This window comes from Denticeps clupeoides, chromosome 13 (assembly GCF_900700375.1).
Source record: "Denticeps clupeoides chromosome 13, fDenClu1.1, whole genome shotgun sequence".
Taxonomy (NCBI): Eukaryota; Metazoa; Chordata; class Actinopteri; order Clupeiformes; family Denticipitidae; genus Denticeps; species Denticeps clupeoides.
In genome coordinates this window covers 19,655,282-19,668,336 of record NC_041719.1, presented here as the reverse complement: position 1 = coordinate 19,668,336, position 13,055 = coordinate 19,655,282, and the positions used below count along the sequence as shown (strand labels likewise).

Genomic DNA, 13,055 nt, shown 5'->3' with positions numbered 1-13,055 from the left:
TCTTCCCATGAACAAAGACAAGCCACATTTGCAATGATCATTGTCATCTGTCCTGCTGTGACATTTATGCCTGTTCATAATTATTGTCTCAGTAATTATATCTCAAGTATTATTTGTGCTGATGATTAAGTAATAAATGAATTGATTTCATTAAAGTGTTATCAGGCACTACATGCGGGAGATACAGTTCACATAAATCAGGGCTTCTCATTACCTTTACTGACAAAGAGCAAAGTGCAGCTCGACGTGTCATAGAATCCCTGAGCAAACATGTTTCCCAATGCCTATGGATAAGCAGGGGCCGCCACTTTCTCACCGCAGATCACACAGCACAGGGATCAGATGACCGCAGAGCTGGAGGGATGTGGAGGCAACCTCGCTCCCCCTCTTGCTGCACTCCGCACATAAACATCCAGAGCTGATCTGACGCTGCTGGGATAGCAGGGCTCCTCGCTCAACAGCAATGGAGATAATTATATTTCAACTGATTATTCTGGCTGATAAAAATAATAATTCATATTTTTAAAAAACACATTTTATCAGCAGCATGTTTGTGTGTAAGCATTATCAAAATCACTCTGTCATCATCAAGAATAAATATGGAAGTAATTGTTAGAAAAAACCTCCAATGAGCCCCATATACTTCCATTTGTAGACATTAGACATAGCTGTGTTTCTATGGTTACCTGCTGCCCTCTGGGTGTATATGGGAATTAAACAGTTGGAGTGCTCTGACATCTTTGACAATCTTTGGGGCATTTGATATGATTTAGTTATATATAAGTGTTCTATGTAAACAGTTAACATGTTGATTTCTATTCAGTACAATAATGATGCACAGTCTGACATTTTAATTACACTCTTCTCGATTTTTTTATAAAATGTGCACCTGAAATATATATTTTAAAATTTTTAGAGGAAACCCAAAAGCCTGCAGGTCTCGAACCCTTCTGTGTCAGGATAGAAAACACAACTGTCTCAAAGCCAACTGGATATAAAACATGCTACACAAAGGTCAGCCTCTACTGAGCCTGTTACACTGTTGACTGCTTTTTCCTGCTGGAGCACTCAGTTTCGCAATCCAAAAAAATTCACTGGTTCCCTGTGACCAGAACCTCTCCCACGAGTCAGCCAGGATCCGACGGCAGTCCACCATGAATGGGAACATTACGTCCAACAGAACAATACAGGGAATGGAGCAGAGTCAAGGTCACCCAGCTCCCGAGCCCTCCTGACTCCTTCTGCTGACGTACTTCAGTCTGTAACTGTTCAGTTTATTTATGTTCAGGCCAGAGTCAAAAGAAAGAGTGGCAGCTGTGTCACTGCGCAGGAAACGTTGCTTCAGCAGCTCCTCTGATGTCCTCACTGTTTTATGTTAGATGACAGTTTCCTTTCAGCAGCTTCCTGGAGGGATCTGAGACCTGGCTTGAGCCAACTGTCCTTCAGCCAGACCTCCAGTGACCCTCTGGGGTTACAGAGGGGGACAGGTCTTTGCGTTAACCGCTAAATGAATGGTCTGACTGAGCAAAATGATGAAAGGAAGGATAGGGACAGAATGTAGAGAAATTCTAAGAATTTAAGTAAGATTTTTTTGCTTGGATTAGAGCTATAGTTCAAGGTTTATCTGGTTTATTTACAGTTTTTCTTCATTGGTTTGGCTCATTTCATTTCTCAAAATAACATGGGCAAATCTGTTAAGAACAGAATGGCATTTCTAATTGATTTCATCAAATTGCAATTGTCTTAGTGTCTCTGTTCATCTTTGCAAATGGTTATGTACAACAGTTAACACAATGAGCCCACATTTAGCACATTTTCCAAACAAATATATAAAATGATTAGTTAATTCTAAGTCTAATTGTTGTTCTCTCCAAAACATGTCAGCATGATTTCATTTTGTAAGTAATCATATTCAGAATCCTCTATTCAATTGTTAAATTAGTCAAGAACACAGACCCATGAACACCATATATGAATTTTTTGGAACATTTGATAAATTCATGACAATTCATGAATTCATGATAAATTCAAAACTTTGAAGGCTGCTTGAAAGTGATTAGTTGTCACATGTGACACACCACAGCACAGCACCCAGTACATTTACTGTTATGCACCCAATGCACCCAGTGCATTTACTGTTACAGTGCATTTACTTCATCCCCTGAGGGAGAAGTGGGCAGCCATGAAAGGTGCCCGGGGAGCAGTCTCTGGGGAGTTTTTCTTTTTTTAGTTTTATACATAATTGTATTATTTTCTTCCACAGTGACAAAACATATAGCTCTTTTGACTAGAAGTGCATACAGAATGCCAAAGGGATGCCGCATTTTGGGGGCGCTGACTATTTATTTGAGAAAGGAATTAGGTTTGCAGGTCATCCATGGTGTTGTGCTGAACCATCCAGGTATTTTTGGTGAATGCGAATGTGCCAAAGCAATTGAGAAAGGTCTTTGAGATTTTGATGGTTTATATGGGAAAGGAATCTAGTTTTTGAAAACAGTTTTGGGAGGGATATGGACTTAGTGAGCTGCTAGTGAGCTCAAATGCAGAACTGTAAGTTTTAAGAATGCAGATTCTGTTTCAAGAAATGAACCAAACCAACAGAGAAAACTATAATGCAAGGTTGCTGCAATTTGCAGTTGTAGCACTAGATGGAGCTGCTTCCTTAAAAAAAAAACACTGAATGTTTGTAAACAGTTTGTGAAGTGATTGTGATTGTCACTTGTGATACACAGCAGCACAGCAGACAGTGCACACAGTGAAATTTGTCCTCTGCATTTAACCCATCACCCTAAATGAGCAGTGGGCAGCCATGACAGGCGCCCGGGGAGCAGAGTGTGGGGACGGTGCTTTGCTCAGTGGCACCTCAGTGGCACCTTGGCGGATCGGGATTCGAAAAAGCAACCTTCTGATTACGGGGCCGCTTCCTTAACCACTAGGCTACCACTGCCCCTGCCACTGCCTCCGGCTAGGGCTGGAGCTCATTTCCACCACGACCTCTTCACAAGCCAAGCTTACAACACACAGCAGCAATGGCGGAGCAGATCCTGTGTTTGCCTTAAGAGTACAGCCTGCACTTTTCTATAATTTTTATCTCATGTTTTCTTTTTTTTTTTGGAACAACACTGGCTCCAGTCCACAAAAAAAAACAATCAAGCTATGCTGCCCAAAGGGATGCCTGCATAATTGGGTCACTCTAAACACATCCTTCCTTCCTTGAAATCCAGCAAAGGCACTGGAAGACAGAAATAGCCCTTCGTTTAATCCCACGAGATTGCATCAGTGTCTTTGCGGAGAGATCTGACCATGGTCTGCAGCTCAGTGAGCTGAGAATGAGGCAGGCGGTCGCCAGAGGAATGGATGGGGAATCAGCAGAAGGCTCAAATTGTCCTCAAAGATGTCTTTTCTGGCTTTTCTTTTCTTGTCTCATCCTTTCTTCTGTGTGAATGTGAATGCAGGCGTCACATGACTGTTTTGTAACATTTGTGCCTGTTGTGCCATTTACAGACTCTAGAAAGGTTGATGGAGCTGAGCTTTAGCATCATTTAAAACCAGCAAAAAAAAAAGCTTCCCAGTGCCTGTGCACACAGTCTACACAATGAAATGTATCCTCTGCTTTCAACCCATCACCCTTGGGGAGCCCGGGGAACAGTGTGTTGGGAGCTTTGCACAATGGCACCTCAGTGGTACCTTGGTGGATCGGGAGTCGAACCAGCAACCTTCTGATTACAGGGCCACTGCATTAACTGCTAGGCCACCACTGCCCCTAGTATAGCAACAAGTAATTTTCAATTAAACACTGCATTCACCCAGAATTTTTTTTATTTGACAGGGTCAGTGCACATTAATCAACAGGAGAAATAACTATAAATGAGAGTTAGCTATGTATGCAAGTTTCCATGAATATATAGTGATCTAGTTTTCTAATATTAACAAGCCACAGCTTATGTTGACTATTGAAAGAGCAGTGCCGGTAATTATTGAATTCACTCATATGGCATTTTCATTCTTTGAATAATATCAGCAGAGACTGTGGACAGACAAAAGTACATTTATTATTATTTTGTGTCCATGATGCCTCTGAGATTGAGAACATTTATGAAAATGTCATTAGGAGCTGCTACACTATATAGCAGCAGCAGTAAAGCTTGGATAGTTCCAAACTAAATATGTGTCTTTCTTTCCCTGTCTGCAGTTTCGATGTTGACAATGGGTTCTCTCTGGGCCGGAGCCCCTTGGACCCCCAGGCGAGTCCAAGTTCGGGACTTGTCCTGCAGGCCAACTTTCCCCACAGCCAGCGGCGCGAGTCCTTCCTGTATCGCTCAGATTCGGACTTCGACCTGTCTCCTAAAGCTATGTCCAGAAATTCGTCCACCGCCAGCGAGCTGTATGTCCCCTCTCACAGTTACAGTTTCAGCATTAAATTTTTTTTAAAAACTTCATTAAGTTTTCACTGAAATTGACCATCTAGCTCAGTGATATGCATGTGGGTGAATTATGAAAAAAATGAATTAATGTAGGCACAGAGTTGGTGGTAGGAGTGTCTTTATTTCATAATTCTGCTTTGGAGAGATACCCAAAGTGCATGTACAGTGTTTCACAAAAGTAAGTACACCTCACATTTTAGGAAATGTTTCATTATATCTTTCTTGGGACAACGCAGAAGATGTGACACTTTGAATCAATGTAAAGTAGTCAGTGTACACCTTGTATAACAGTATAAATTTGCTGTCCCCTCCATATATCTAAACACACTAACATTAATGTCTAAAATGGAACAAAAAAAATTCCAAATTGTGCCCAATTTTATGAGATACTGTGTCAAAGGTTTGGACACACCTTCTCATTTAATGTGTTTTCTTTATTTTCATGACCATCTGTTAGAATAATCAATATGTCAGCAGTTTTTGCTGTGCTAATCCCTTCAGCTTCAACCTTTACTGTGAAGCTCAACTCTTCTTTCCTGGTGGCCAGAAAACTTTATAGGTTCCTACACAGAAAGAGTTTCCATAAAATGTGATATTGGTCTTCTGTGTGATGGCTGTGGGAAACTGTCCTCAGACACCTACATGTAGTGTCATCCAGGCCCCAGATGTGTTGCTTTTAGGATTTGATAAAATGGGACTTGATCATTCTTTAGCTTCCCTGCAGCAGGGGTCCTTTGAATGCTTTATTTGTAACAGCTTGTCCCTGCTGTGATTTCAGACATGGAGAAGACATGATCGTAACACCATTTGCACAGGTAAGTGTAAGAACATTCATAAAATGTGTATTTAACATAGAAATAGAAATCCTATTAAGGGTTTAGTCTAATGGAGGGAGTAACAGTCAAGTGACTAAACTTGTATTTTTTGTATGCATGAAGCAACACTTTTCATTGCCATATTACACACAGACACCATATTCACACCATCTGCCACAGCATTTATACCCTTGACAGGAGAGGTGAAAGAAATTGATTATCATGATAAAGTGGAATTGCATGTATGCTGATCTTCTCTCATAGGTCCTGGCCAGTTTGAGGACTGTGAGGAGTAACTTTGTTGTTCTGACCCATCTGCAAGATCGTGTGGTGACCAAGTAAGGCTTTTCTCCACTTCCTTTAAAGCAACTAGTGAAAGTGACATGAACTAGTTATATTCCTGGCTGGTACAACTAGATTAACGAGTTTGAGTGCAGTATATTGCCCCTTTGCCATTTGCAGGAGAACTTCGATCAACAACCCTGCCTCCATGTGTAATCCCAGTGGACCAGGTCAGCTGTGCTACATTGTTGCTCTTTTGCATGCTGCTTGTAAAGGGCAATCACACAAAAGACCTTACTGACCAATAATTAACATTTATAACATATACTGCTTGAATCAACAGATCAGTTTTCTGGCAGTAGGGCAGTGGTTCTCACACTTTTCACAATGAACACCACCTCAGACTCTGATTCTCTGTTAAGAATGCAGTCAAACACAACAAGTGAGGATGTTACCTGTACTAGACTGATGATATTAATAATAAAAACTATAATAATGTCAGCATCTCCTGTAGTAGCACTAGAGCAGCAAACTGACCACAGTTTGAGAACCAGACATGGTTCCTTGCAGATGAGACATATCAGAAGCTGGCTGTGGAGACACTGGAGGAACTGGACTGGTGTCTGGACCAACTGGAGACCCTGCAGACAAGAAACTCTGTCAGTGAGATGGCATCCAACAAGGTAACTCCTCCCTCAGACTCACAGATGATGCACGGTGAGCATGTGGGAGACACAGACAAACTACTGAATCATGTGACTGGCTTCTCCCACTGTTGCCATTCACAGATTTTGTTGTAAAGGCTTGCACACACCTTCCTCATTCATTCATATTGCATGTGAATGGACCCTGGTTTAGAGTTTAAGCGCTGAAGGGCTGATTGATTTTCACGTGCACCAGAGACACACACGTATTCACACACAGTCACCCCCATTACGTACAAATCTTTTGCCTTTTACTAAAGATTTCCTTGGAGAGGGGCATCAACAAGCCCACAATATTTTTGGTGGCTCTGTTTTGACAGACCTACACTTTTGGGGCAGTGGTGGCCTAGTGGTTAAGGAAGCGGTCACATAATCACTCTCCTTCTTGGTTGAATCCTGATCTGCCAAGCTGCCACTGAGGTGCTACTGAGCGCCTGTCATGGCTGCCCTCTGCTCACCAAGGGTCTCACACACCCCACCCTGATGTGACATGTGAGAAGTGCACACTTGTTTGTCTGAATCTCGCGACTGTGTGCAAGTGAGTAGGAATGGGTGGTAGTAGCCTAGTGGGTAACACACTCGCCTGTGAACCAGAAGATCCGGGTTCGAATCCCACTTACTACCATTGTGTCCCTGAGCAAGACACTTAACCCTAAATTGCTCCAGGGAGACTGTCCCTGTAATACTGATTGTAAGTCGCTCTGGATAAGGGCGTCTGATAAATGCTGTAAATGTAAATGTAAATGTAAATGAATGTGTCTCTCTACCTGCAATACAAAATTCCCAGCATTGTTAGTGTGGTCACCAAATCAACCTCATCTCAACACAACACACATTTTTTTTTTACTGAAAGTGAAATTGAAGTGATTGTCATTGTGAAACACTGCAGCACAGCGCACGGTGCACACAACGAATTGTGTCCTACGCTTTTAACCAATCACCCTTAGTGAGCAGTGAGCAGCCATTAAAACGCCCGGGGAGCAGAGTGTGGGGACAGTGTTTTGCTCAAGAAAACCTCAGTGGCACTTTGGCAACCTTCTGATTACGGGTAGATTCTTCTATAGGGTGGGGTGATGGTAGCCTAGAGGGTAACACACTCGCCTATGAACCAGAAGACCCAGGCTAAAATCTCACTTACTACCATTGTGTCCCTGAGCAAGACACTTAACCCTAAGTTGCTCCAAGGGGGGACTGTCCCTGTAACTACTGATTGTAAGTCGCTCTGGATAAGGGAGTCTGATAAATGCTGTAAATGTAGATTTCCTTAGCAACTAGGCCCCACTGCCCCTGTGATATTGGTTATAACAGATAAGATTTTATATATTTAGTATTTCCCATTTTTACAGCATTTCAGTTGTTTTTAACACATAACATGTATGATTGTTTATTGCTATGTGTGTTTGTTTGTAAAATAGAACACTCAATTTTTTCTCCTTTATAGTTTAAGAGGATGCTGAACAGAGAACTGACGCAGCTTTCAGAAACCAGCCGCTCAGGAAACCAGGTCTCAGAGTTTATTGCCAGCACATTTTTAGGTGAGTGTTAAATTCTACTAGATAGTCCTTAGAATTGAAGTGTGTGTCTGGCATGACACTCCCTCCACCTCATCTTGTCCCCACCCGGGTTTGAATGAGTCTCTTCAATCCATTTATTGTTATGTTTGTCTACTACTTCCATGTGCTTTAGAATGTGCTTCCAGGGAGCAAGGTCAAGGAGATTGGATGAGGCAACATTCCTTGACCCGCTGTCTGTGGTTGCCATGGCAACAGTAATATTATTAGCGTGGCTGTGCGTCAGTACTTGGTGTTTAACTAGCGCTCCTGTGGGGAAAGGCCTTGCAGAAATGGCTGCATATGCAGAAGATGGATTTTATGTCTGAAGCGAGATCCCTCGTTTTTGTCCTCCGTCAAGCTGGGGATGAGTTCCCTGGCATTAGCTGACAGGAAAAGGAAGTACAGTGATGTTGGTGTGGGACCTGTTCCTCTTCACATTAGTGAAACTTTATTGCTGCTGATTTGATGTTTCCCATGCAGAATGCAACAGATCTGGTTTTCAATTTCACATGCTTTCATGAGTTGACGTTCTTCTGTCCTCCAGAGAAACAGCAGGATGTGGAGATCCTTTCCCCACCACTCAAGGACAAGGATAAGAAGAGGCGGCCAATGTCCCACATCAGCGGGGTAAAGAAACTGACCCATAGCCCTAGCCTCGCACCCTGCTGCATCCCACGCTTCGGCGTCAACACTAACGAAGAGGGCCTGCTGGCCAAGGTGGGTGGCCTTAAAGCATTGGGTCATGCTGAGAAGGAATGCAAGAATACAGTTAGTTCAAAACATTGTACAGATAACGTGTGTGACAGCAGCACTAACCAGTGCATGGTGGGAAGGAAATTCGGTAATGTGAATTTCATAGCAGCTTAAGAGTGGATGTATATACAATTTTATTTTGCTCACTATGTATTTTGTTGTTTATATTTAGTTGTTTGTGTGTTTTATCAATCCTGTTTGCATTTTACAATTTACTAAGGACCACCCTGGACGCTCTATGTCTCTAATCATGCAGGAACTGGACAACGTTAACCAATGGGGATTAGACATTTTCAAGGTAGCAGAATATTCAGGGAACCGTCCATTGACGGTCATCATGTACTCCATTTTTCAGGTAGTGGCTCTTCACATCAAAGCAACTTCATGTAATTTAATAATAACTGTGATAAAATGCCAGTGCTTTAGAAAGTTGATTATTTACTCTAGTTTACTGTTTCCCAGCTGCAGACATATTACAGGCATATGTATTAGGCTCTCTACATGTGCACCCCTCACCCCCCTTCTCTACCTCCTCATGCTCTTGTTTAGCCTGATATGAACTTATATAAATATACATATTTTTTCTACTTTAGGAGCGGGATTTACTCAAATCTTTTAAGATTTCATCGGATACCTTCATCACATTTGTGATGACTCTGGAAGACCATTACCACACAGATGTAGCCTACCACAACAACATCCACGCTGCTGATGTGGTGCAGTCCACACACGTGCTCCTCTCAAGCCCTGCACTGGAGGTCCAATGGCTCATTCATTGTGATTTGCACTTTCTACACTAGTTATCTTAACATTGTTCACATTTCTCTTTAACATTGTCAAACATTGTTTATGTCATTAAATTATTATTCATGTTATAGGACATCATAAAATTCACACTCCTTCTTCTCCCTCTTTTCTAGGCTGTCTTTACTGACCTTGAAATCATGGCTGCACTCTTTGCCAGTGCCATACATGACGTGGACCACCCCGGGGTGTCCAACCAGTTCCTCATCAACACAAGTAAATGCGAAATGAAACAACACAGAACCTTGACAATACTCTATTTTAATGCGAAACAAAAGTTGTGGGTATTTGGGCTCACATTGTGTATTCCAGCTATTAGAATGGCTGTTATCAACATTGATACTTTTGGCAGCTAACTTGTCTGCCTGCCTGACAGACTCTGAGCTGGCTCTGATGTACAACGATGCCTCAGTGCTGGAGAACCATCACCTGGCTGTGGGATTCAAGCTGCTTCAGGAAGAGAACTGTGACATCTTCCATAACCTCAGCAAAAAACAGAGACAGTCAATGCGCAAGATGGTCATTGACATGGTGAGGTTGTGATATGTCATGATATTTGTCACACTTATTGCAATATGCCGTAAAATTCTTATTGTGTAATTAGGAAGTCATTGGTAAAAATGTCTGTCAGGTTTTTAGATGTGATAATACATGTGTTTGCATTATTTGTTGGCTATTCTTATTTTAGACTGTCTGAATCCTATATGAGAAATAATCATCCCAGGAACATTTATTTTGAACCTTTGCAAGAAGATACGTCCTGGAAATTGTTGCACTCATAAATTGACATTTCTCCCTTTGAAGGTTTTAGCCACTGATATGTCCAAACACATGAGTTTCCTGGCTGACCTGAAGACCATGGTTGAGACCAAGAAGGTGACCAGCCTTGGCGTGCTGCTACTGGATAACTACTCTGATCGCATACAGGTCAGTCTCAGTCTGGCTCTATGCCACCGCTAGGTGGGGCAGTGGTGACCTAGCAGTTAATGAAGTGGCCCCATAATCAGAAGGTTGCCGGTTTGAATCCGCCAAGTACCACTGAGGTGCCACTGAGTAGTGCCCACTGCTCACTGTTCACCAAGGGTGATGGGTTAAAAGCAGAAGACACATTTCATTGTGTCACCGTGTGCTGTGCTGCACTGTTTCACAATGACAATCACTTCTCAAAAATCAAGAAACAAATAAATAAATAATGATATGACCTTTGTTGACTGATCTCACAGGTTCTCCAGAACATGGTGCACTGTGCTGACCTCAGCAATCCTACCAAACCACTGGAGCTGTACCGTCAGTGGACTGATAGGATCATGGTAGAGTTCTTCACCCAGGGTGACCGTGAGAGAGATAAAGGCATGGAGATCAGCCCCATGTGTGACAAACACAATGCCTCCATAGAAAAGTCTCAGGTGAGTGTGTTCTATGTGACAGCATTAATAGCTCAAGAGCTCAGATATTCTCACATGGTTGCTCTGTTTCCCTCCAGGTGGGCTTTATTGACTACATAGTCCATCCTCTGTGGGAGACCTGGGCTGACCTTGTGCACCCGGATGCTCAGGAAATCCTGGACACACTAGAGGACAATCGAGAGTGGTACCAGAGCATGATCCCCCGCAGTCCTTCTCCACCTCCTGAAGAGCAGAACAGACCTGACAGCACAACAGGTGCTCTGGGTGATGGCTCAGGGGGCTGCAGCTCCACTGTGGACAAATTCCAGTTCGAGATTACCCTGGAGGAGGGGGAGTCAGATTCAGACAGTCCCACAGAGGACGAGTCCCAAGCGGGAACCGAGTGTTTGCTCTCAACCTCCAGAACTTTCACCAACGCTAAACCACGGCCACCATTACCACACTCAGGTCGGACACTGGGCTCAATGACCATGTCAGGGGGGCACAGAACATTGGTCCCCACTGAAATGGTCACTGGCATAGTCGACCATGGTTCCAAGGAGCAAGAACCAGAGCATGAAGCCACAAGCGTGTCAACTTTGCAGTTTGGCACATAACACTGAATGGCAGCCCTCATGGTTCTAAAATGGCTTGTGAAAATGGCCGCACCAATAAGAATGGAGCCACTAAAGGAGACATACAGAGTGTGTGTGATCAACCTGGAGATGATGCATCAGACAAAAGCTTTCATTCTCTCATTCACGCTAACATTTTAGACAGTGAATGTTTTCAATATTTTCCCCTCCCAGCATTCATCTGCAGTGTTTTTGGTTTCTCTTTCTCTTTTTTTTTTTTATTTGTCATGTCTTGGACACAGACTACTGTATATGGTATTCTCTTTGCACATAGACTACAAGCACACTCTAAAGTGATGCTGACCTTGCAAAGAGCTCTCCTTCGATAGAGCGTCTTCCTCTGAGTGATTAGAAAATTTGTTTTGTTTTAAAATAAGTCAGTGGGACGCTAGTAATGCCACTAGTGCCACTGGTGTTCCTTTTAATTTGCCATCTAACATGTTTTAGGTCTATCCCTAATTATCCTTGTTGAGTATGAATATGACTAGTCCTGTAGAAGAAAAACTCTAAGACCAAACAGAGACCAAACAGTCGGAACAGTGTTTTACATGAATTAGTGTTTTTTCATTTTAGCAAACTAAATAGACTATTTATTAATGGGACATGGGCAATTTTATCAAATAGGATGTTGAGTTATAGACATTAACCTCAAGGTGTTGAGGAGGAAAAACCTTTTAATGTAGCAGGGATTTAATGGGTAGGCCCTTACCCTCTAAGTCTACATTTTACATTTTTATATGGTTAAACAGAGTTTGTGAAAGTTCATTTTACGTAAGGAATTAATCAGAATTGTTCATTTTTTAGCACCAGGATGAGCTGCACATAAAATATCACAAGCTACTATTGGAACTGTATAACTGTGAGTTAAACCATACTGATATTATGATATTCATAATATTGCCTCAGAATTAGTTTAACTTTTAATTTTATTTGTTTGACTGTAGTCCCTTTATAGAAATATCCCAAGTTAGCATCACTCAGTTTGTACAAGTGTCTCTTTGTTCTGTGTTTTAGTGTACTCTCCTGTTTTTATGTTTTTAGTCTCATATGAGATTTAAGAAAGTGGCATTTGTTGTGAGACAACATCCATGATAGAGCACTTTACAACCATAATCACAGGGAATCAGAATATTGGGACAGAAGGCAGCTAGTTGATTGGAATGCTGGGAGAATGCTGTTCTTATCTGATGTCTGCGTCTTTAAACACCCACGCCTCTTCCTTTAAACACTCATCACACAGATAGCAACACATGGGACTAAACACTAGTGAACGAGAGGGAAATCGGCAGTATTTCAGCAAGGCTTCATGCATTTGACAATGTTCTGTTTAACAGAGCCTTAAATCCAGATCTGCAGTGTCCAAATATTTCAAAATAATTGTTCTGATAAACACCACTGACGTAAAGTTGTATGCCTTTAATCTGTATGTGCCATTTATGTTCTGCCATCTTTGTTATTTATTCTTTGTGTTAGTTTGTGTACTGTACTGTACTGTAAAAGAGCACTTTTTTATCTGGAGCAAATTCAAGTGTACCTTTAAAAGGTGTGTCAGTGTCACTCCAGCATAGGTTTGTATCGAGTGGCTTACCACTTGTTTAACCAAAGGTCTCTAGATTTTCAGGTTGTTCTTGAGAACAAACAATAAATTATAGATCTAAAATGATAGCTTTTTTGTGGCCTTCTTATTATAAACTCTTGAC

General features: G+C 42.0%; 1 protein-coding gene and 1 non-coding gene across 4 annotated transcripts in view; both read left to right on the top strand.

The window, feature by feature from the left end:
* The window catches only part of pde4cb (phosphodiesterase 4C, cAMP-specific b), a 61,848-nt gene extending 48,828 nt beyond the window's left edge, over positions 1-13,020 (top strand). For all 3 annotated transcript variants that reach the window (XM_028999908.1, XM_028999909.1, XM_028999910.1), the window contains 14 exons: positions 4,193-4,384; positions 5,203-5,239; positions 5,504-5,577; positions 5,702-5,751; positions 6,092-6,204; positions 7,667-7,760; positions 8,323-8,495; positions 8,788-8,886; positions 9,125-9,289; positions 9,452-9,551; positions 9,712-9,866; positions 10,140-10,262; positions 10,559-10,741; positions 10,819-13,020. In XM_028999908.1, coding sequence (XP_028855741.1) covers positions 4,193-4,384; positions 5,203-5,239; positions 5,504-5,577; positions 5,702-5,751; positions 6,092-6,204; positions 7,667-7,760; positions 8,323-8,495; positions 8,788-8,886; positions 9,125-9,289; positions 9,452-9,551; positions 9,712-9,866; positions 10,140-10,262; positions 10,559-10,741; positions 10,819-11,337 — 2,077 coding nt within the window. In that variant the 3' untranslated portion in view covers positions 11,338-13,020. The remainder of the gene's footprint in view (positions 1-4,192; positions 4,385-5,202; positions 5,240-5,503; positions 5,578-5,701; positions 5,752-6,091; positions 6,205-7,666; positions 7,761-8,322; positions 8,496-8,787; positions 8,887-9,124; positions 9,290-9,451; positions 9,552-9,711; positions 9,867-10,139; positions 10,263-10,558; positions 10,742-10,818) is intronic.
* Positions 6,438-6,549, top strand: LOC114802768 (U5 spliceosomal RNA). Its single transcript, XR_003751783.1, has one exon. It is a non-coding gene; the product is annotated as a U5 spliceosomal RNA (small nuclear RNA).
* Positions 13,021-13,055: the final 35 nt, after the last annotated feature.